Source organism: Ruditapes philippinarum, unplaced genomic scaffold, assembly GCF_026571515.1.
Source record: "Ruditapes philippinarum isolate M1 unplaced genomic scaffold, ASM2657151v2 ctg4466_1_1_1_1, whole genome shotgun sequence".
NCBI lineage: Eukaryota > Metazoa > Mollusca > Bivalvia > Venerida > Veneridae > Ruditapes > Ruditapes philippinarum.
Genome location: NW_026861250.1, coordinates 18,241 through 41,014, shown reverse-complemented (window position 1 = coordinate 41,014; position 22,774 = coordinate 18,241). Strand labels below are relative to the sequence as shown.

Sequence of the window (22,774 nt, the reverse complement as noted above, 5' to 3'; positions counted from 1 at the left end):
TAACTAAATAAAATGGATTTTTGAAAGGGGATCAGAGGTTATGAAGCCTGCGTATCACAGATAAGACGTCAAAAGACAAATTTAAAAAGCAGGCAACATATCCTAAGGGTGATTCAACATTATTCAAGTAGGAATATTGGAACCACCCAACTAGAAAATGCCGAAAAATTTAAACTAAAAATACCACAAGCACAACAATAATGTCGTGCTGAACGATCTTCAAGTTTGAAAATGGATTTGGTGAGTATAAAAGATGATAAAATAAGTCATTATATCAAAATTTAGCAATATCTGCAAATTTCATTCAAATTACCATTTCAGTAGAAGTGTTTTACATCATACATTCATATGTTTCATCGCAGTTTAGTTTTTCTTCTGCTCCATTTCAGTTTTGGAGTTTAAGCTGCTGACATTGTGTGAAAATGAAGAAATAAAGAAAGAGGCAGAAGATTTACTCGAAATCAACCTGCAAGCGTCCATACAAAAATCAGACCAACCATCAGGTTCTATAAGAAGTGAAACAGACAAAGTAGTAGCTATCATTGCCGCACATCCAGATGTGACACCGGTTGAAGTAAAACGAAAGTGCATCATTTGGTCATTTAAATGTTTCACTCCTGGTGGCTTACTTCACATTTTAGATATCACGCACGGCAATCAGTTTAGAAACACATTTCAAAACATAGCTAATGAGCTGCATTACATTTACGGCTATCCTTTCCTCATACAGGGAAAATGTACACTCGAAAGTGTGTCGGGTGTTTCAAGAATGCTAAATAAATGTAAGTACGTGTATTTGTTTAAGACTAATAAAGGAACTCCTCTGCTTAGCATTTGAAAATCGAACTTTATGCTATTCTTAGAAACGCGTTGCTATTTTAGGTAATTTGATTCCAAATCAAATATTTTTTCAAGAAGCTCAGAGTTAGTAAATGATTTGAAATTTTGCTCACAAGTTATTGACGTAGACCTACATGAAATGGTTACTAAACTTCAAAAATATTCTATCCCTCTTTACACTGAATTCATTTTGCACAAAAGATCTAAGAGTTTACCCTTTTTAATACCTTTTATCACTTATTTAACATCGAAAGTTTAAATCTTATCTAAAGTGAAATGACATTTGTATCACGTCTGCTACGAAACTGCTCACCATTAAAATTAACAAACAGTTGAACATTTTTAAATACAACCCCAAAAATATTACGTGTTACTATAATATTAAGATAAATGATTCTGTTTGACTTAAATTTAGTTAATTTGATACAGAAAATTATGTTGTAGAAGCTTTCTGAGGCCTTGTATTTTGTTACGAGCAGCGTTGGAAAATTGATATCTCGCGAAACTAACGGTCGAGTGGGATAAACTTTTCCCACGCTGCAAGTTATGCTTATGCTACGTAATACACATCTGAGATGTGAAACGTGAAAATAATCCGGTACTTCCAAATATGGAACTCTATTTGTCACTAAAATATTATGATTTTTTTCTATCCGTTGAAGCGCATTTGCGCCTCAAGGTTTGCGTGCATTTTTATGAGAATTTAAAAGTATATAATAAATACTTTTACAGCTTCAACTAATGAAACATCAAGTGAACACATAAGTATTCCATTGAAGTGTTCATCTGTAGACGGAATAAATTCGGTACTATCCGCGATAAAAATGGAAAAAACGACAAATAGTCTGAATAGAATTGCAGAACAGATGTCAGCGGAGTTCAATGAAACTGTATCAATTAAACTGATTCCTGAAATGATGGAATTTCGAAATGTGCTTGAAGAAACAGGTACTTTAAATTAAAAACACAATTTGTTTTAAGCGATTGAATTAAAATTATTTATTTTTTTTACATTAAAGTCGCACGCTAGAATAACATTTAAACATACAGGAGAATGGACACTAAGCCGACTACATATAATAATTTATTTAAACTTTGCATTTTAAGATTCAAGATTTCAAGTTTTATTTCAAAATGCATAAAATTTTACAATGTCTACATAACATAATTCATTTTAACTTTGCATTAAAAAAAATATAAAAATTTCCTGATTTTTTTAAAAGGTATAAACATTTTACACAGTTACAAACAGTAAGCTAGAAAAGTATATAGTGAACTGAATACAAATTATTTATACAATAACATTTATGTATAATAAATCACCACAAAGACATTATATGTAAATAATAGCATGCTTTATATAAACACTATCATTATATGACAAATGAAAATGGAACTAAACAATTTGAGGACCACCTTTGTGAGGCCTGTGTCTTGAATTTGAAAAGTGTGCTTATTTAAAGGCGAAATGACAATATCAAGGCAATGTCTTTTTATTTTGCACTGCATTTAGATGACTTACATCCGAGAAACTGTGCAATATTTCATTAATTGGTAATGAGCATGTTTTTCTTTTCTTAACTTGCAGCTAAGATAATTTTCTTCTAAAAATGACCATACATTTATTATATTTCACCTTCGCATACGCATTAAACATGCATGTTTTAAGGAAATTGATATTAATGACTAGACGTTTTTTTATATGTCTGTTGATATGTTTATCGGTTTTTGATTTAAAATTGAATATTTTTAATCCATATATTTTTGCAACATGTTTTAAAAGACTCAGAAGGATCAAGCTCTCTTGGGAGAAACGAAGATGAGACGGAAGAAATAGTTCCTGCTGAAATGGGTAAAAAATATCTAAATTCAAGTATATAACAAGTTGATATTAATAAAAGTTCACCATCAAATTATTTTTAGATTGTGTAAATTCCATGTACCAAAAAAGCTTTCCCCGAAAAACTTGCAATTTTTATTCTCAGTCTCGATTCCATTTCACTCTAGATACATATGTTTATAACCATGAATCACTTCTAAAATGAATGGCGTTGTCCAGCAAGTGCCATGTACCAATTGTTATGAAATATTTCATATTTACTAAGGTAATAAAAATGACAATGAAAATATGAAGGAACAGGTGGATTTCATTATTGACAACAAATGCACACTTATGCATGCAGATGAAACGGACATTGAACTTGTACGAGAACACGCAGGTGACGAAAATAACGAGGTGTATGATGAAAAAATGAAAGAATATACAACGGAAAATGAAGAGGCAGAAAGGAGCATTAAAACAGTAACAGACATATTTAAGACCATTAGTCTTGGACAGGTTTGTTTAGTGTCAAATTGAAAAATAATGATTTTCAAATATGCATTTGTTTTGAGCGGTTTTTCAAAATTCTATATTGGAATGGAAGGTTTGAATTAAAGTAACCGCACCAAATAATTTCAATTTGAATGTTGTTCCTTAAAGATTCAAGTATTATACATGTGTGTTGCTATGAATAGCAACATAAATACTTTTTCTAACCGGTCGTTGAATATTTTTACACTACAATTTTGTTCATGATAAGCATTGAGAATGCTACTTACTACCTACTTCCACTCTTTCCTATTTTTCTTTATCGTTACACATTTCTGTCTATAAAGAATTTTGATGCCATTAAAAAAGCATGCTAGTGCGTATATTGCATATTAAACTCAATGAGAAAACATGTTATTTTGAAAAGCGTATTTAAAAAAGATGGTGTGTGACTGTTTAAAGAATTTCATATGTGATTCAAATTTACTTCAGACTCGTATTCGGGATGTGACAGTTGGTGAAAAAAAAAGAGAAAGCAAATTAGGTATGACGAACTGTTTACTTGTTAACCCTCTACCGATTTAACCTTCACAACATCTTAAAAAACCTTCTATTATCCATAAAAACTTGATAACAGCTTTGGTTAATCGTAGTGCATGTGAGAATCTCCTTGAAAATTCCTGCATTTTCAAACATTTTTTCACATTTGGATATACATACTTAGTATATATACTACGGTAGTTATGCTCATAACGTTCAAAATATAGAAAAGATTTATAATTATTATATTAAAAAATATTACTATTATTATGACGTGAAACATATCACTAGAACGGAAAAATATCTTTATCATCCTTTATCTAAATGTTGATATTTTCTGAATGTTTTTAAATTAATTTGAATCTATTTAAAATGAACATAATTATATTGATTTTAAAGTAATTTTTAAATGCAAAACATATGCTTAATAAAACTTGTCTGATCCTGTTGTGAATAGTGTATTTATAAGATGTCAAAAAGGGAATGGAAAAGAGACATATCTAAAATCAGTAAAAGAGCTTGCGAGATACACATAAGTTAGTTAATAGCATATTTTACAGTAGAACTTCTATGTGTCGAACTTCATTTAGTCGAATTTCTAGATGTGTCAAAGTAAAATGAATCTCCCATTTTTCTCCTATATATTCTTTATCAAAAACTTATATATGAGTCGGATTCTTCGATGAGTCGAAGTTTTAAAAAATATTCGAAAATATTTTACTGTAAATAAAACAAAGTTCAACTCGATATTATTGATATGGAGATGTTTTTCACACCTTCCTTGAAGCGGTGATGATTACCGATTAACGTTTTTACGGGTGTTCAAAACAGCCTTTTCAAGCGTTCCTATGTGTGAAAATATTCTTTAAAAGTCCAAGCCATTATTTTAATTGCCGTAGTTGTTTTTGAAAGTAAACAGACATTAGTTCGTTTCAGATCTTCTAAGTTCCAGACCCGGTGTCGCGTGATAGTCACACGTGATATATATATATACTATTAGCTGGTTTAATAATCGCCCTTTCTTTTCTTACATCTTTTATCAATAGCTCCATTTTTAGCTTAAAACATGCTTCATTATCCTTCTTCAACTTAAGGGTACACCTTCAACATGTTTTTGTTGAGAGTGTTATAATGTTTTGTAATTTAAAATGTCCTTATATGTGTTTATCGAATCGGTTTTGGAATTTTTTAAAATTGTAAATGGTATTTGTTAATTCCTTAATTTTGCAATACGTTTTTAAAAGATTCAGAAGGAACAAGCTCTCTTGGTAGACACGGAGATGAGACGGAAGAAATAGTTCCTTCTGAAATAGGTAAAATATATCTTAATCCAAACTTATATGGTTTCCTTATTCGAATGACAGAAAGCCAAACAAATTCAATGCCAAAATATTTGTAAACTTGAAGAAAACCCCTATTTATTATTGATACGTTTTTTAAAAATCTCTTACGTCGAAAAACAAAGTAGACACTAATTTAAGAAAATATACCTTGAGGTTAGCATTGAATATATAGGGTCGTCGCTGTCATTGAATATCAGGATATTAATATATATATTTAACATCCGATTCAATATTTATTTACCATTATGCATGTTATTGAAATGTTAAAACCCATATCTCATTACTCTCTATCTCGCCTGAAAAGTTTCCCCTTTGAGCAAACTATACCCTTATAAAATTGTGAGAAATAAAATTAAGGGGAATACTTGCTTTAAGTATCTTATAGATGTGATGAAGTATTCAAGAGTGCATAACACTATGTTGACAATTTATAACACGTATTTAGATTGCTTCCAATGCACTAGCTATTTTACAATTTTCACATTCGGCTTGCGATATATAATTTTCTTTATCAATGTCAGCACTATGAATATTTTACAATCATTTTTTGCCACTATTCTCACTATAATTAAACAATTTGAAATAAGTAATAATACACCCTCAAATCAATATAAGATAATATTTAAAACTGAATGTTGATGTACAGCTAATGCTATTAACATATTTAAATGATATATTTCACAATTAGGTTATAAAAATGAAAACGGGAATCAGGAGGAACAGGCCAAATTCATAATTGACAACACATTTACTTTTGCTCTTCTGGATAAAACGGACATGGAACTTGTTCAAAGGCGCACAAATAGCGAAAGGAACGAGGTTTCCGGAGTGCAACAATCGTATGAGATATATGAAACGGAAAATGAAGAGTCAGCTTGGGACATTAACAAAATTACAGACCCGTTTCCAGCCATTAGAAGTGGATTGGTAACTTTATTTTATGCTTTTCAGTGGATTACTGATTTATCCGTGAAAATTATATTTGATAATTTCACAGTGAAAATTATCAAAATATAATTTCACTTTTTTCAATGACGAAACTACTTGTTTAAGATTTTCCCCATGTAGTACCTCAATTTTATTTTACTGACAATTCTGACAATGTCAGGCTATTTAAAGAAATAGCAAAGCTGAAATAGATAAATAACTTAAATGTCAAAAGTAGTAAAGAGAGAAAACTTACTTCTATTCCTTCAAATTCCAATCACAAAATTTCGTCTCTAAATTTTTTGTTTGTTTCGTTTTTAAAGTCTGAAAAATACATTCCTTCCCCATGCAAAACTGCTCTTGATGACATTTGGGCATATTAAAAGTATCCTACGAGCAATAACTGCCGTATGCTTATGAAAAATTGAAAAGCATTGACAGCCATCACTCGTAAAATAAGTAAAAATACCCAGCGTTCCTTTGCAAGCTTCCAAGTTTTCCAATTTCCTAGCTCCTTTTCTGAATGTTTTCACTTCTGTCAACAGTTATTTTTTTGTCTGTTACAATCCTCAAATAAGTTTTCTTTCTTTTAAAAAGGTGTATGACTAACAAATCCAAAAACATATCCTTCTGAATCTTACACAATTATTTTCCTCCCATGAAATACACAACTTTAAAAAATGGCTGCCGCTTACATTTTTACAAAGCCAGGTCTAATATAAATTCGCAGTAAGTAGTAACAGAAATATGGATGGATGGTTGGACTTTTTCTCCTACAAGATTTGTTTTTTTTATTATTTAAAACAAGCGATCATTCATATTTTTTTTATAAAATGAATAGATATCACCGTCATTTAACCTTGATTTGGCGGACTTTTTTTTTCAGCTCAAGACTTCTTGTTTTAAATGAGAAATTCCGTCTAAAATGGGGCTCTCAATGGGGGAAACAGATTTTAATATTAACGTTAAAATTATGGAAATTTCGTTTTAACTTGTTTTTAAGCATAAATAAAAAAGAAAATTTGTCTGTTTGTTGTGTAAGATGTAATTTTATTTCATCTCGTGAACTTTAAAAACAGTATTCTCACTCGTGGCTACGCCACTCGTGAGAATACTGTTTTTAAAGCCCACTCGATGAAATAAAATTTCATCTTACACACAAACAAACAAATATCCTCTATTTATTATCTAAATTCATTATTTTCACGTATTTTATACACTTGAAGAAAGCGGGTAAAGTATTTTATTTTGAACAGTTTTTGAAATTATATATTGCAATAGAAAAAGCTGGGTTAAAGTAAGCATCCCAAATAATCTGGTCTTATCTGCTGCTCTGAATTTGAACATACAGTAGATACATTGTAACCTGCAATTAAATATTTCTATAATGTAATTTGGTACTTAATAGCATACATAATTCAATTCTACTTCAGGATCGTACTCAGAATGTGACAATTGTTGAGGACAAGACAAAAAGCAAATTAGGTATGTCACACTGATTATTTGTTAAAATAAGGGTGAATCAATAAAAATGAATTTTCGACCAACACGAGCCCATATTCTTATGCTTTAAAGCTGCATGCCTCCAGATGAGCTATAATATTTCAAGAAAATTAAATTTTGGAAAAATATATAAAACTATCCGAGGTATAATTATATGTTATGTGCGATTTAATACTAATTTTACCGTGTTTGTCTCCATACTTTTTCTTCTCGATTAACGCAATAAATACTGAATGTATATTAAGACCTTTTAGGCAATTAATTTGGATTATTAGGTAAATATACTATAATATTTATGGATATGACGTTCGCAAGAAGGAAAAGATACATATTGATTATAAAAATATATGACCTAAAGCAAATCACTAGAAAGGAAAATATTATCACTTATATTATTTTAAAAGAAATGCTCAAAATTGTATAAAATATCCAATGTTTTGTCCCAGCCATTATTTATTTGCCGTACATTAAGTTGTATTGAAGAAAAAAAAAAAACAGTTCGAATAAGTTCATTTAAGATCTTCCGAGGACCGGTTTCTCTATTTGGATTGAGACCGATTTATCAAAGGTTTTCTGTATACATGTATACATAATTATACATCCATGCATGTTGTACTGATTGTTACATTAAACATATTGCATGAATCTGTTTAAAATGTCCTTAAAGCCTATATCATAGTTTCGGAATACTCAAGAATTTATTTAAATTTTATATGTCATTGAATGGCATTAAAAAATCAAGAAAACAACATATTATAATAATTTAATTCTTACATTAAAAAACCCCAATAAAATTGCTTTTGACAGCCTTCTGGGAGTCGGAGAAAAAACATCTAAAAAATAGTGCACTATAGAAATATGAATTTTGATGCCATCAACTTTTATATTCATATTTCATATTTATTTAAAAAAAATGATATATATTTCATTGATAAAGCGCCATATGTCATGGAAAAAATATATGTTACTGATACGTAACTCATGTACAATTAAATGATTTCTATAAACTCGGCATTCTAATATAATAAAAAAGAGAAGCGAAAAACAGTTTTGGTCACTAACCTCATTATTTTCGTGTTTTTTTTTATTGATTCTGATTTCTTGCTAAAAAGGTTAATCATTTAGAAAACAAAAAGATAGCAATGCATTGTTATTTTTTCTGCTTTTCATGAAATTGATTTCCCTTTTTAAAATAAGTAACGAACATTTTTTTTATACGCCCGAAAAAGTTTCGGAATATAACGTTATGCACCTGTTTTCAGTCCGTCTGTCTCCGCTTGTCCGTCTGTTAACAAGTTCCGTGTCAGGTCTGTATCTTTTGATCCAGTGGAAGGAAATTGAAACCCTTTGGCAGAAATGTTAAAGATCCTGTAACACAAATCATATGGTTTTATATCATAAATATGATGCTCAAATTAAGAGTTATCAATTTTGTAAGTTCCAAAAAGCATTATTTATAAAGATATTACTGAAGTTAACAAATAATAAAGGGAGGTAATATAACATTTATTTTCTATAAAGTCTAATTCAAATTTTCCATTAATTTCCCATTAAGACAATATGAAATGGATGCATCTATTTCAATAATTACTTATTTGCAGCACATATTTTACATATTCTTCAAGGTATGAAAATTGTTTTATAAGCATGATTATATACAGTGATATAATTTCAAGCAAGTCTGGTATACAATCTCAATTACAACATACAAGATTTTTAACCATAATGAAACGATGTGCAGATCGTAGGTTTGACTTTCGACAGGTCAAGGTCAAGGTCACAATTAGTATTAGGTATCAATTTCAAAATTGTGTGTCCTTCTGTTTCTTTTAAACTTGTTGTAGGAATTTGAATCTAATAGACAGAAGTATTGATATCACTCAGATGATGCGCAGAGCGCAGGTTTGGACTTCCTTAGGTCTAGGTCAATGTGACACTGATTTATTCAAATTCTTATATAACATACATAAAGGGAAGATTATGCAAAGTCAATATTTTGAGAATGATAATATAAAGTGTCATTTCTTTCAGGGAATTTATCAAAATCTCTCAAAAATTGTCTCAAGTTACTGTACATTAAGGTTCTCATTGACTGTCGAGTTGGCTCAAAATTCATATTATTTGCTAATAACCATGGTAACTGAATGGATGTAAATGACCAATAAGTGCGCTTCAAAATTAAAATTTTATGCCCTAACGTACGGATTGGCCCTCATTAAACATAGACCACAAACACACATACATTTACACACGCGCATGCATACGCGCACACCTACACACATACACGCAATTTATCAAAATTTAGGGAGGTAGTTCTCTAGCAATTTACATCTACACAGATTTATACAGTATAAAGTCTTAAAAAACTTTTTCCGACCTACAACTTGCAGAGTAGAGATTAATTCTTTAAGGATATGACTGGTAACATGACTGCGGTTTGTACTCGACAGTGAAACTGTGTACTCTATATTTATCTAAGTATGCGACAAGAGCATAGATCTTTGTGATGTATCAATGTAGATCTTAATATTGATAATTGAAATGAAACATATTCCCGACAAATATAATCAATAATTTTTGATTACATGAAAATTGAATTAATTAAAACAAATTTGCATTTGGGCGTATATTGCCTCATATATGCGGTGCTTTTGTTTTTGTTTCTCTTAACCTAAATCATTAGTGAATTTCCGTTCTTAATTTTGTCTTTTTTGAAAGAATAAATAGAACCCCCCCCACACACGCACACACACGCACTCGCACACGCACACACACACACACACAAATAAAGTTTGTATTATGGCTATCACACGGCAATGCCGCAACATAATTCTATCTTTTATATTAAAATATGTATTTTTCTAGCGTGTACATTTAATGATTTTAGCGAAGAAATGTATTCTATGGAAATATATATTTTAAGCTGACTATGACATAACGCCGACAAGACGACCCGATACCAACCAGTTGGCAAGGATGAACAAGGACAAAGATAAAATACCAAAGGTATGAGTCTGCACTTAATCAATTATAAAAAATGTAGACCTACTTGTGTTTTGGAAATCTTTCATTATTAGTGCTATAGATCTTATTGGTAAAAATCATCATCATCAGCATCATCATCAACAACTATTTTGATATTCGGTCAAGTTTAAGAATATTTTATTTAGTTATTGGCTTTAATAATTAACATATTTATAATCTGTTAGGGAACGTCAATGCTTTAAACTTATATTATTTATTTTGTATTTCGTTCCTTATCAACTTCGAGTTTTATGTAAAAGTATATAATGTTTTTAGTCTGTCAGAAAAGTTAAATTTTTGTTTCAAAGATACTGCCGGAAACAAGATCGAAGGGAAAAGAATATAAAGATGTTGGACAATATAAATTCGATAGAGGTATTACACAGACTTGTTTATATAACGACCGACATTGGAAACGAATGACAAAGGAAACAAATAAATAAATAAATAAATAAATAAATAAATGTTATTCAATATTTTAAAAGTCTAAATCTTTTACCTTTTTAAATGGTTATTTATATGTGTAAAGTTACATATATATTCAAAGTTGTAGGTATAATAATATCTATTTGTTTTATGCTTCTGATTTATATAAACCGGTCGGCAATTTATTCAAATAGATATTTCAGTGAATATTTTTTATCGTTATTGTGCTTCATTTTGTCAGGACGCAACGCATTTGCTGGAGAACAGTTAGACGAGTTTGAAAGAAGAATACATTTCAAACCAAAACGCTTTCCCAGCCAGTTTTTAGATAGCGATTCAGTCGACGAAGCCGTTCAATACTTAAAAATAGGATTGAAAGGGTGCATCATAAAATTTTCAAAAGAAAACTTTATTCAACTTCGTTCCAAGGTTTTGAGTAGAGCAAACAGAAGAGAGTGTAATAAATGCCGACTAGACACATTATTACCGGTACACTCCAGCCAATATGGTCGATGCCCACTAGGTCAAATGAAATGCAGCTGTGTTTATCCTGATGGCAAGAGACCTTGCCCTTCTAATTTCTGTGACGTCATGTATGATGAAATTATCAAACAACATCGCACTTCATTAGATCTATGGTTGGCGTCTTTAAATAAAACAAATTGGCATCAGAATCATTGGGAGATTACTAAATTCTTTATATCAGACCGATCTATAATCAGAAAATGTGGACGTATCAAAGACTTGGAGTGTGTTGACTTTTTGAATATTATGGTTAACAATCTTGCATTTCAAAATAAAATATCCTGCCAAATTGATCCCCCTTTTGACGTGGTCTCAAAGGTATTGACACATACGTTTTTGTCTAAATGTAAATGAAAAAATGAAAGTAAAGCAGCAAAAAGTCATTGTCACTTTGTCTGAAAAATGTACTGGGACCAACTACTCCGACGAACACCTTGATTACTGTTAAATAGATAATGATGCTTGGACTGTATAATTGATTGTTTGATAGCACACATAATCTAAAAGTAAAACTTTCTAGTGTTTAAAACATATTTATAATTGGACTTTCTTGTTTCTATCTAAATTTCAATTGTGTTATACTAAGTACTAAACTTATAAATAAAGCAACGAATTTAAGTTTATAGGAGCATAGAAATATCTATAAGTTACCTATGTGCATTATTTATTTTATTAAGTATCATGTCCCCCTTAATTAGTATTAAGCTGAATTAGTATTTCACATGTTAAACAAGCATCTAAATTTATGCGACTTTCAAGTATTACTGGAACTACACTTTGTGTTTACCAGCATAATGCTAAATGTAACTGTGTTAAGTTCAAGGTTTTAGTATTTCATCGACATATCACTCTTGTCTTTTTCAGATAAGATCATACCTAAGAAACGAAGTCTACACAACTGACGATGACATGTTCAAAGATGTATTACACAATATGATTACAATTTTGACGAGTTTCATTAACCAAATGACAAGCACACGTATAGCTATACATAAACTTCAGCAAGTAAGTATATTTTACATGCATTTTGTCCCGTTACCAAAATAGTATGGTTTAAAGGAAACGACTGACAAAATATTAGTGTTTTAAGTGTTTTAGCTTAAATAGTCTAAACAATCTGATTTTTTCAGTTGGAAAGGAGATATGACAAAGAACATATATTTACTCGTCGAGGTTTCCAAAACCAATCGGACAAATTAAAGGAATCCATAAAAAAGCGGCAGCCATCTTTCGCATATGATCAAGAAAAAATTGAGAGGTTTCCTCGCAAGTCTATAGAGGGTGATGTTAGAGAGAAAAAATATGACGATACCATAAAAAAACCAGGTACACATGTCAAAGATATAGTTTTTGAAACAGAGGATCCTATCTTTTTTTAAAGAATAAAGGGAACACACACACTTACACATACACACACACGCACGCACAAATAATAAATTTCAATAAAAGTTTGTATTTTGGCTCACTCCGCAATTCCGCCATAACCATTCAATCTGTTACATTTATATTTTATTTGTATTTTTGTAGCGTGTGCATTTAATGATCTTTGCAAAGAAATGTGCTCTATGATATGTGGAAATATATATTTTAAGCTTACTATGACCAAACGCCGACAAGACGACCCGATACCAACCAGTTGACAAGGATGGACAAGGATAAGGATAAGATACCAAAGGTAAAGAGTGTAGACTACTTGTGTATTCGAGACCTTTCATAATAATGATTGCTTTATAATCTTATTGGGAAATATCATCACCATCATCATCATCATCATCATCATCATCAATGTCAAGTTTAAGAATATTTTATCTATGTAATTGTCTTTAATAATCAACAAATTTGTAATATGCTAAGGAACCGCGATGCTTTGAACTTAAATTAGTTATTTTCTCTTAACGTTCCATATGAATTGCGAATTTCCTGATAAAAGTAAATAATGTTTATTTGTCTGTCAGAAAAGTTAAATTTTGTTTTAAAGGTACTGCTGGAAACAAGACCAGAAGGAAAAGAAACTAAAGATTTCGGACAGTATGAACTTGATAGAGGTACCTATATGCGTTATTTTTTTTTATTATGTCCACATTCCCCCTCCCCGCGAACTGAATGATTGGATTGAGTACCGCCTTGCATGTATTCTCTCAGTCCGATTTTCGGGTGTTTAAATTCTCACAACTAGTAAGCTGAATTTGTTTGACATGTATTACACATGTTAAACACGCATCTAAATTAATGCAACTTTCAAGTATTACAGGAACTACACTTTGTGTTTACCATCACAACGCTAAATGAAACTGTCTTAAGGTCAAGGTTTATGGACTCCATCGACATATCACTGTTTTCATTTCAAGATAAAATCCTAGCTACCTTAGAAACGCATTTCAATAAAAGTTTGTATTATGGCTATCACTCGGCAATGTCGCCATAGACATTCAATATGTTATATTTATATCTATATTTTTGAAGCATGTGCATTTAATGATTTTAGCAAAGAAATGAACTATATGTTATGTGGAAATATATATTTCAAGCTTACTATGACAAAACTCCGACAAGATGTCCCGATACCAACCAGTTGACAAAGATGAAAATGGACAAGGATAAAATCCCAAAGGTATAGAGTGTAGGCCTTCTTGTGTTTTCGAGACCTTTCATTTAATGATTGCTTTATAATCTTATTGGAAAAAAATCATCAACATCAGCATCATCATCATCATCATCATCATCATCAATGTCACGTTTAAAAAATATTTTATCTATGTTATTGGCTTTAATAATCAACAAATTTGTAATGTGCTAAGGAACGGCGATGCTTTGAACTTAAATAAGTTATTTTGAATTAACGTTTCATATGAATTGCGAATTTCCTGAAAAAGTAAATAGTATTTATTTGTCTGTCAGAAAAGTTTTTTTGTTTGTTTCAAAGATACTGCTGGAAACAAGATCAGAAAGAAAAGAAACTAAAGATTTCGGACAGTATGAATTTTATAGAGGTACTAGACAGACCTGTTTATTGTAATAATGAAAATAACGACCAACATTAGTAAGGAAAGACAAAGGAAATAAATAAATAAATGAACGAATGAATAAAAAATAAGTACATAAATGTCAACAAAGGTTTTAAAAGTATATAAATTTTACTCATTCATGTCATTCTAATGGATATTTATATGTTTATATATGAAGTTGAAGCTATGATACTATCTGTTTGTTTTATGCTTCTGATTTATAGAAACTGGTCGGCAATTTATTTAGATAGACATTTCCTTGCATGTTTTTAATTGTTATTGTGCTTCCTTTTATCAGGACGGAACACATTTGCTGGAGAACAGTTAGACATGCTTCAACAAAGAATACATTTTAAACGAAAACGCAAGTTTTTAGTAAACGCTTTAGGTGTCGAAGCTGCTCGTTATTTGGAAAAAGGGTTACAAGGCTGCGTCATAAAATTTTCAAAAGAAAATTTTTATCATCTTCGTTTCAAGGTTTTGAATAAATCAAACACAAGAGAGTGTAATAAATGCCGACTAGACACATTATTACCTGTACATTCAAGCCAACATGGTCGATGCCCACTAGGTCAAATGAAATGCAACTGTATTTCTCCTTTAGGCAGGAAACCTTGCCCTTCGAATTTCTGTGACGTCATGTATGATGAAATTATCAAACAACATCGCACTTCATTAGATCTATGGTTGGCGTCTAAAAATAAAACAAATTGGCATCAGAATCATTGGGAGATAACTAAATTCTTTATATCAAACCAATCTTTAATAAGAAAACGTGGACGTACCGGCGACTTGCAGTGTGTTGACCTGTTGGATATAATGGTTAACAATCTTGCATTTCAAAAGGAAATGTACTGCCAAATTAATCCCCCCGTTTGATGTGGTCTCAAAGGTATTGACACATACATTTTGTCTCAGTGTAAATGAAAAAAGTACATGCAAATATGAACAATTTATTTGAATAAACTCCTCTGACGAACACCTTGATTACTTTTTAATATGATAATGATGCTTGGACTGTATCATTGATTGTTTGACTTGTACACATAATCAAAACGCAAAATCTTTTAGTATTTAAAATATATTTATAATAAGACTTTCTTGATTTCTATTTAAATTTCAATTGTGTTATACTAAGTACTAAACTTATAAATAAATCAAAGAATTACGTTTATAGGAGCAAAGCAATACCTATAAGCTTCTTATGTGCATATTCTTATTAAGTAATATGTCCACCCTTCCCCAACCCGCAAACGGAATGATTTGCCCGAGTACCGACTTGCATGTATTCCATCGTCCGATTTCTAGGGTGTTTAATTACCGCACATCTTTCCTCACAACTATTAAGCTGAATTAGTTAAAGATGTATTACACATGTTAAACAGGCTTCTTAATTATTGCGACTTTTAAGTTTTACTGGAACTAAGTGTTTACCATCACAAAGCGTAATGCTCCTGTCTTAAGGTCAAGGTTTATGTATTTCATTAACATATCACTTTAGACTATTTTTTTTCCAGATAAGGTCCTACCTAAAAACCGAAGTCCACACAGCTGACGATGACATGTTCCAAGATGTAGTGCACAATATGATTACAATTTTGTCAAGTATCATTAACCAGATGCCAAACACACATAAAGCTGTACAGGATCTTCAGGAAGTTAGTATATCACACATGCATATTGTTCCATTACTAAGTAGTTTGAGTCAAAGCAAAACGATTGAAAAAATATTAGTGTTTAAGCTTAAATAGTCTGAACAATCTGTTTTTTTTATTTTCAGTTGGAAAGGAGATATGACGAAGAGCAAACGTACCCTCGTCGAGGTTTCCAAAACGAATCGGAAAAATTAAAGGAATCTTTAAAAAAGCGACAGGCATTTTTCGCAGGGTATGAAGGTGAAATGGAGTGGTTTCCTCGCAAGTCTATAGAGGTTGATGTTAGAGAGAAACAATATGAAGATACAATGAAAAAGACATGTACACATGACAAAGATATAAGTTTTGAAAGAGATGATCAGATCTTATTACCTAAAGATGAATTTGAGCGAGTACTAATTGAAGCAGAAACATCTTGTAGAATAATGGCAGAAAACAAAACCAATATAACAGAAAGTAAATTACTCATCCTTCAGGATAAAATTGAATGTCTAATTCAAGCAAGCGGAACGTCGGCGGCAACTTCATTTCAGCGCCAAGATCTTGATTCAGTCATAGAGGTAATTCATATAGAATCTTTTATTTTAGATTTTCATGAGTTGTTTTATATCGATATTTTTGTCATTTAGTTTTGACAAATCTTTTTTTGAACAAATGTCCCGAAACTGAACGTCTTAATTTCCATAAAAATATGTTAATAGTTTTCATTATCATATGATTAGTAAACCACACCATTATTATATTTTGATTTTGTTGGCAACAGTGAGGTGAGATACATGGTCAGGTATTACATATATTCATATAGCAGATAATAAATAATTCTAAAACAAAAATATTATTTTTCATCATATCAATGTTCATAAAATCTTTGTACTCTATCAACATATGTTTTTTCAAGAAACATTCTATCAGAATATTGAAAATGATGATGATTATTGTTTTATCAATAATTCAAATACTTATCGGAAATGTGCCAATTTCAGACAAGTCAACACTTCTAACACTTACTATGCCATTTTATCTTGAAACATGCTTTAAAAACTGTTGTCACAAAAATTTCTACAGAATGAAGTACCAAAACATTTTCAATTAACGAGCTTAAATTGTCTGAAGTTTACATATTTATTTGTTTATCGTTTGAAAAAGAATAGTTCCTAAGTACAAAAGAAAAATGTATGTATTTTTCTTCAAGACCCTATGGCGTATGCAAAAAGTATTTTCCAACCGATTAATTATTTACATAAATTCGCAAATAATATTTTGTTCCGGGAACCTAATTCTGTTAACGAACATTATCCATGTGCATTAAACAGCAGATACATTCTAGATAGCAACTCTTTCAGGAACCGGCCGGATAATGAGTTTAGGGATTATGTAATGCACAATTACATCATTTATCATAATATGCAATTTTGTTATACAATTTGTTGATTTATCCACAGAGATTTCTGAATATCAAGAAAATGTTTCTGTCAAAGGTCGCTTTTCGCGATATGGAATATCAGATCAAGAAACGAGGTAATAAACAGAAATAAACTTGTTCTCATGAATCATTAAATATTTAAACTAGAGCCATTGATGTCTGACGTTTTCTAATATAATTTACTCAAACTTGTCACAAATGTCTACCACTTCATTATTTTGCTTCTTGTCCAAGACCCATATTCCTACCTTCAAGGTCAAGGTCTCATTTAGAGTTTGAAAGCTTACATTCTTTCAATTAGAGTTAATTGTCCGGACTGTAATTTTGCTATGCATGAAAGGATTCTTAAATAACCTTGCATATATATCTTTGACATAAAGACAACGTGTTGCATCCAAGACCCATGCCCCTACCCCCAAGGTCAAGGTACACTTTTAGTATGAAGTTACTCGTTATCACAAACATAGTTTTGCTAGGATGAAAACATTCATGGTGTTCTTCCTTTGGATTGATTAAGGGGTCAGTTGGGTTAAGGACACCAGTGCTTAAAATTGTTTTTTACACTTTTGCCCATATAGCCTTTAGTAACAGACAGATGTCATTCATATTTAGAAAAAAGATAAGTTGCATGGCCTTCTCCTTTCGGATGGAATTAGTTTGGTCAATGTGTTAGGGGTGCCAAAATAGATTAATATAAATTTCCTTATAAATTGATTTATAAACTGATTTTTTCATATTTGGAAGTAATATACTTTAGATAGTCCAGAAGCTCAAGGTCAATTGTACTAACAATATAATTTTTACACTTTTCCCAATTAAGCCTTGGTAATTTGTTCTCAAGTCTCATATGGAGAGGAACATATCTCAGGTGGTCCATTAAGTTTGGGTGGAGTTTTGGATCACTGAGTCAAACGTCAATGCCTTTCATTTATATATATTTGATAAATTTGTATTGGCAGAATATTTTCCTTCATCATCACATAGCAATGACATGCAAACATATTTTTTTTTCTAAATTACGAAACGTCATGGCTGTCAAGTTATATTACCGTGTTTTCATTTTCTTGCAATTTTACTGTCCATAGCTGAGTAAATGGGTAAGCAGTTATTGAACAATTGCTTCTGACAATAATTTGGGCATTTGTGTTTAACAAACATGTTTCTGATGCAATAGATATACAGGTCAGACGAGTGTTTTAAAAATCAGTTTGGAGCAAAACATTAATTTTAATAAAATGTTCATATTTGACCTTCACAATTAATATCATTTACAGATTGTGTCATACTTGAATTATTCAATACATAAGTGCTCTCTTGTATGAATGCATGAATCAAATCCGTAATATGAAATTCAATAATTTTGATCTAATTCGTTAAGGGTCATATCAGAATAATTCAACATGCGGGTTCTGTCATATGTGTTCTTTTGTCAAAGAATAAATAAAATCTATATATGAATAACAAAGGTATGACCGACTTTATCAACATTGAATGAATTGACTTTAGACAATCAGATCAAGGTCATAATTGGACTATTCAGCATGTTGGTTTTGTCAGCAATGATTCACTGACTTGACCTTCTAATGACATAGTCAACAGAAGGTTAAGGCGTAGTAAAAAAATCTTAAATGTCTTGTGCAAATAAGACAGGGAAATTTTTAACCATTTGACTTTAAGGTCAGTGTCGTTCTCAGATTAAGTTTGATCTTGCTTTAGATAATCGTATTTTAGAATAAGGACGTTCTGCTATAATAGCTAGTTATAAAAATATTTAAGCAAAATGCAAGAGCTTGACTTTGAAGGTCTTGTCAAAATGTGTATGCGTTCAGATATGATGACAAAGAAAATTATTACAGCAAAAATCAAGCAAAATTTTAAAAATTGACCTTGCAGATCAACATCATTAATGAGTCAATGCCAAGGTGTTCTACATTACAGACTTGTCATTCCATGTATGGTGACAATCCATTAACAAAAAATTTACTGCAATGTTTCGAAAAGGTGTTATATGAACTTTATATTGAAGATGTTTTTTCTTGTATTTATATCGGAACAACCTCACGATAAATTAGAATTTGAGTTTGTAAAAGTAAGAAAATAAAACAGCATTAATTAGATCGACATATGATTTTTTTTCAGATTTCAAAAGAGGAATGCATTTTGGATACCACAGATTGATGGGCGCAAGTTTAAATCCTTTGGATCGTTTGTATCTGTATTCCCATGATGGTGAAAGGATTCGCTCCGAAAAAGATATTTTTTATCAAAGAGGTTCATTGAGCAAAAATATAGTTGTTTCAGGTTCAAAATCAAGCTGCGAAAAGTTGTGCGTGTTCCTTGAAGAAAATTGTACTCGACATGCACATTGGCCGGTCAATGAGTTCGAATATGTTTTTAGGCTGCCACTGAGATATATAAAAGAAACACATATACACGATATGATCAAAAGCTATATCTTTACACGAAGCAATGACGCTGAGATTTTTGAACAAGTTCTGTTCCGAGAGGCAGACAAATGTTTGATCATTCTAGAAGAACTCGACAAATGGATACCCTATGAATATGATGAATTAGATATGAAAAACAGACAGCTTTCAACAGCTCAAAGAAACGTTCAATTGCCAAAAAGAAATCACATGACCGACTATGTTGTTCTGGTTACAACAGAGGATAAAAACGTAAAAAACATTAAACTTGGTGAAACAGATGGATTGTTATATCTAAGAGGCTCAGATTCAGATTCAGATTTAGATTCAGATACATTTAATAAACTAGTGTCACAGGGTGAGAAAAATGTGCAGCTTGACCGGGAATCAATCCCGGGACACTCGAAATACTGTTCCGCGGTTTTTCCGACTAAGCCATTCTCCGACAGCTTCTAAGATGACTGTGTTCATTCCTAGAAACTAAACAGTTCTGAGCTGTAGCATACTCTCGCTATATTGAATCCGTTCTCGAATTTCTTAGGGTTACAGAGCAATGGTAATTAAACTCTGTGCTTTATGCAGACACTGTTTCCCTCTGGACACCAAATGTCACAGGATGAACAAAATGCGAGGGTTGACCAGGTTGACCCGTACCTTTGACCCTCGGAATACGTTCCGCGAGTCAAACGACTGAGCTTTATGTCCGCTTAAATATCTTCTTCCATAAAAAATAGTTTTTAACCGTGACACTAGGCCAATTTAGAAAATTAAAACTCTCTAGAAAGAACATTTCCGAAAGACACAGCTGCGATTGACTTTCAAGGTTGATGGGAAATACCAAAAAAAAAAAAAAAAAAAAAAAACAAAACAAACAAACAAAAAACAGTAGCAGGTTGTTTTTTAAAATAAGGCTTTATACTTAAAGAACAAATATATTATCTGAGAAAACTGGTCTTTAATTTGCTCTTAGTGGCTTTTGCCAATGAAAAACACCACACCCTTCAAGAAAATATTCCTGGTAAAGGTAACTCTGAACATTGTAACGCTGTTATTTTAGATTAATTTGACAATTTACATGTCTATTATGGATTTATCAACATTTGTAGTTTTTCCGTGTCGTGTGACTTGTAGTTGAAAATCATATGGTATAATGGTACACTACTAGCTTAACACTTCGTGCAATTGAATTTATTATATCCAAGTATGCCCTTTTTCATATCGTTTTCATAGTTAAATCCTCTTCAAAAGTTAAATAGATTGCCCTGTTATAATATCAAAGAATCTAAAATAAATTTGAAAGCAAAATGAAAACTTTTAAAATCCTAACTATGTCCTGAGGTAATTTATGTTGGTATGAGCGAAAGTAGTTAAAAGCTTTGTTTGAATTCTAAAAAAAAATAACGAAAATTTTGGTTTAATTGTGGTGAAGAAAGAACACAAATTAACAATTTATTAACACATATAATAATGCATGTTTGAATGTTATTCCATTTCTATGTTGATAAATGATCATTTTTTTTAAAGTCAACAGAAAATAACGTTACTTATAACACTATGAATTTCTATAAAAAATGAATATATTTGTTTTAAGATATTATGTTAAAGACCTAAGAAGTATGTTTTCATTATTTACACTTCTGTTAAGATGATATCTAACAACAGAGAAAAGCGTAATTGGTGCTCTTTCTGTTTAGAGCCTTGCACATTGATGCTTTTTCTGTTTACAGCCTTGCAGTGTTCACTTAATTTTGTCGACAAAGAACATTCTATGTCTTGATGAAAATGAGGGTGCCGATAAGTTATTTTTCGCATTAGTTACGCAAAGATTAAATTAATACATAATTCTTCTTCTGAATATTAATGTCATTTTGTTGTAGGATGTATTTTGTCAACAAACTTACGAAACACATACATGTATAAACGTAGATATAAAAGAACACACCATATGTATTAATTCAAAGAATGTCACACAGAATACATTAAGAAGGCTCGTACTTAAATCTTGATCATAGATCATAATTATATTGATAATATATATTTTACGGATTTAAATCGGTTGCTGGTACAAACAGAGTGGCACAAATTACATTATGTAATATCTTATCTATAAGAACGGTTTTACTCCTTAATATATGAGTAAAAACTGATTTCCTGTAGACTATCCATTCATATATGACTAGGCCAAGTAAATTAGATACTATATCTAACAAAGTGCCAAAGATTGTGATGCAAAATCATTTGCATATTACTACTGTGTCTTGTGGAACAAACTACGCTCTTCTATTAGGAACGAAACTTGTATGATTTTACCTGGTCATTAAAGGGTCGTTTTCTGAATATATATACATGTATGTCTTGATACTTGTCTTGATACTTATTCTGTATGTTCATAAAAATATTCATTGTAAATATATTCATTTTTTTGTTATCTATATATATTATTGTTTTTTTAATTCTGAACAATGATATGAAGTTTCAAGCATCTATACCATCACAATAAAAATAAGAGATCTATTTTTCTTAATTTTGTTATCGGTAGTACGATGTAACTGATGTAACTTGATATCTCGTTTTATTGTTTTATTATGATTGTATGAGATATATTTTACCATGTTATTAAATGATACTGAAATATTGTATACATGATGAATAATTTAAAAGATAGAATATGAGAAAGTGGCTGCACATGCAATTATTAATTATTTAATATTATCTAAAAAATCAAACATGTTTCCGATATACGGCTCAAAATGTTTATAGAAATATTCATGAATACAAATTATTGTAGCAAGGAAAATAAATGTTCATATCATGTTAAGGGGAGTT

General features: G+C 30.8%; 2 protein-coding genes across 2 annotated transcripts; both read left to right on the top strand.

Moving 5' to 3' along the window:
• The first annotated feature begins 225 nt into the window (after positions 1-225).
• LOC132715037 (uncharacterized) lies at positions 226-14,772 on the top strand. The gene is made up of 16 exons (XM_060698007.1): positions 226-240; positions 390-782; positions 1,573-1,788; positions 2,624-2,692; positions 2,946-3,178; positions 3,644-3,695; positions 4,936-5,004; positions 5,723-5,961; positions 7,395-7,446; positions 10,388-10,470; positions 12,304-12,444; positions 12,570-12,765; positions 13,032-13,114; positions 13,418-13,484; positions 13,968-14,050; positions 14,743-14,772. The coding sequence occupies exons 2-16, from the start codon at positions 770-772 to the stop codon at positions 14,770-14,772; spliced, it is 1,626 nt and encodes a 541-aa protein (XP_060553990.1). The 5' UTR covers positions 226-240; positions 390-769.
• LOC132715038 (uncharacterized) lies at positions 14,713-20,809 on the top strand. Its single transcript, XM_060698008.1, has 5 exons — positions 14,713-15,336; positions 15,962-16,102; positions 16,225-16,659; positions 17,542-17,617; positions 19,662-20,809. The coding sequence occupies exons 2-5, from the start codon at positions 16,007-16,009 to the stop codon at positions 20,402-20,404; spliced, it is 1,350 nt and encodes a 449-aa protein (XP_060553991.1). The 5' UTR covers positions 14,713-15,336; positions 15,962-16,006; the 3' UTR covers positions 20,405-20,809.
• The last annotated feature ends 1,965 nt before the right edge of the window (positions 20,810-22,774 follow it).